Below are 2,774 nucleotides of genomic sequence, written 5' to 3'. Positions count from 1 at the left end.
CTGTTAACGTATTCGAAGGGTAAAACCAGTAACTATAGCATCACACGGGTAACGATTGCATGACCAGTCGTTAATGTGCTTCATTCATCTATGTATGGAGTGTTCCCTCCTATTCTATACATAATTTACTCCTTTGTAGTAGCCAAGTATTCTTTTACACGTATGTACCTGAACAACTATTTTGCATTACATGTGTGCTTTCTACTTGGGTAAAATCATCAACATACGTGTGTATATGTTTGCGTATCTATGTTGATAGGTAAACTAGTTATAAAAGCTGTGTTTTGTCCAGTGGTAAATCATGAAATACAAGTTTCGAGATGGGCTATGCAGTGTGTGTGTGTGTGCGCGCGCCTCTCTAACATAGCAATGTTGCTTGTCGTGGGCGAGGATAGTCTGTGGCGCGGGCGTGGGTGGAGTCAGTCTTGGCGTGGGCGTAGAGACAGTCTGTGGCGGGAGTGGAGTCATCCTTGGCGTGGGCGTAAAGGCAGTCTTTGGTTTGGGCGTGGAGATAGTCTGTGACGCAGGCATGAAGACAGTCTCAGGCGTGGGCGTGGAACAGTCTTTGGCGTGGACGCAGGGTCATTCCTTGGCTTGGGCGTGGAGGGCCAGCCGGCGGGAGAACTCCAGCATGAGGGTGGGGGCGCGGGCAGCGACAGACGCCCATGATGGCTGGAGCGTCACCTTTGGTGACTGGTGGACAGCGTACTGAAGGGCTGCCTGCTGCAGCGTGAGCGTGCCGTACTTGTGCGCCAGCAGGAGGGTGTCCGGGGTGTTGGTGGGCGTCAGGTCGGCCGCCAGGTGCTGCTCGCACGCCAGCGTCAGGTCGGCCACACCGTGACGCAGGCCAGCCACCATCAGCGGCCGTGCCAGCGGTCCGAGCTCACCACACTCCCCTGTGTCGATCCATTCCAAGAGCTGTTGGGTGACAGTGGCCGACATGTTAACTCTCACGGTCAACTCCTCCCAGGAGCCTCCCACCTGCTGCTGGTTCAGCTCTCTCACTGGTGTCCTCTCTACACTACTGAAGGAGCAGCGACCGAGGCGAACTGAGGGAGAGTCTGCCCGGAGGTTTCCTGGATGTGGCGGGTCATCCTTGAGATCGTCGTTGTGATGATGGTACAGTCTCCTGCGGGGTGTGGCTGCGTCTAGGGAGACGACGGGCCGCTTCACAGGGGAGGAGGCACTTGGATTATCTATTCGCCTACCGAACGACATTCTGCTGGGGGTCAAGAAACGCTTGGTCGGCGATATTTTGGTGGGAGTCCAAAGACGTTTTCTGGACGGTGTCCGGCTTGAACTGTAGGACTGCTTGGTGGGCGTGGAGGGAAGCTTACCAGGGGAAGCCATGGCGTGTGGAACGCAATGAACCCTGGAGGTCGGTGTGGTCACGCGAGACATTTTCACTGGTGATTTGTGTCCTCTAGCGGGAGATGACAGCGGGGATGGAATGCTCTTCTTGGAAGAATCGGGAGACGCGAAAGCAACCGACTCGTAACCAGATGACACGCTGCCAAACGTGCTGTTAATGGGGGTGTCCGAACAGGATGGATGGTGGAACTCATCTTTCGTGTCTGGCAGAGATGTCGTGGTTGCGATGTCGGTTCCGCGCCTCTTCGTCACCGCGGCTTTCTGTAGGAGGCTAGAGCGGGCGTGCAGTATAGCACGATGGGCGGTAAATGTAGAACCTTCGCTGGTGATCACTTCCATGTCGCTGTACATCCCCGTCTTATGCAGCTCCCTCAAGTGACGGGTGAGGTTCTCAACGTAAGGCACCGCTCTCTCCATATCTGATCCTTTCATCACAAAGCGCAACCTTGCCGTCAGCTGGTCATCCACTAGGAGTTTGAAGATCCCAAGGGCCAGCCGTGGTACCAGAATACCTTGCCATCTCAGTTCGTCGCCATGGTCCTGAGTCAACTGCTTCTCGTGCTGATCCCTACCTGATACGCTACAGTATATTTCCATATCAGGATAATTTACGTTACACTTGAAGCACCTGAGCGATATGACAATGTTACGATTGACAGGCTTTTGGCTGTCACACCCACCATCTTTGAGAAACGGTGTAATAGTTAAGCGCCAGGAGGTGCGGAGATCGTTCACAGAGAGCGGGAAGTCAGTGGTGAAGGCTTGACTCAGTTCCTTGTAGCTCGAGATGTGGGTGATCCTGACAGTGTAGTTTATATATATATATTTATATATATATATATATATATATATATATATATATATATATATATATATATATATATATATATATATATATATATATATATATATAGCGAGGTAGCATTAAGAAGAGAGGACTGGGCCTTTGAGGGAATATCCTCACCTGGCCCACTTCTCTGTTCATTCTTTTGACAATTAAAAAAAGAAAATCGAGAGCGAGGATTTCTTTCTCCCCTATCTCCAGGGATAGGGGTGAAAGAATACTTCCCACGTATTCCCTATTCCTTCAAACATACCCATTTTTGCTTTCCGAGATAATGTTCTCGACTTCCAAACATTCTTCAAGGCTCTCAGAATTTTCGCCCCCTCCCCCACCCAATGATTCACTTCCGATTCCATGTTTCCATCCGCTGCCAGATCCACTCCAAGATATCTAAAACACTTTATTTCCTCCAGTTTTTCTCCATTCAAAATTACCTTCCAATTGACTTGACCCTCAACCCTACTGCACCTAATAACCTTACTCTTATTCACATTTACTCTTAACTTTCCTCTTTCACACACTTTACCAAACTCAGTCACCAGCTTCTGCAGTTTCTCAC

The 2,774-nt window shown here is 50.2% G+C and overlaps 1 protein-coding gene across 1 annotated transcript; it reads right to left on the bottom strand.

Annotated features, from left to right (window-relative positions):
* Window positions 1-316: 316 nt before the first annotated feature.
* On the bottom strand, window positions 317-2,187 carry LOC139763959 (uncharacterized; the record flags this gene model as incomplete). The annotated part of the gene is made up of 1 exon (XM_071690440.1): window positions 317-2,187. A coding segment is annotated over one exon (1,605 nt), but the record flags the coding sequence as incomplete, so codon positions are not given.
* Window positions 2,188-2,774: the final 587 nt, after the last annotated feature.

This window comes from Panulirus ornatus, chromosome 48, assembly GCF_036320965.1.
Source record: "Panulirus ornatus isolate Po-2019 chromosome 48, ASM3632096v1, whole genome shotgun sequence".
Lineage (NCBI taxonomy): Eukaryota > Metazoa > Arthropoda > Malacostraca > Decapoda > Palinuridae > Panulirus > Panulirus ornatus.
This window is presented reverse-complemented; position numbering and strand designations above follow the sequence as displayed.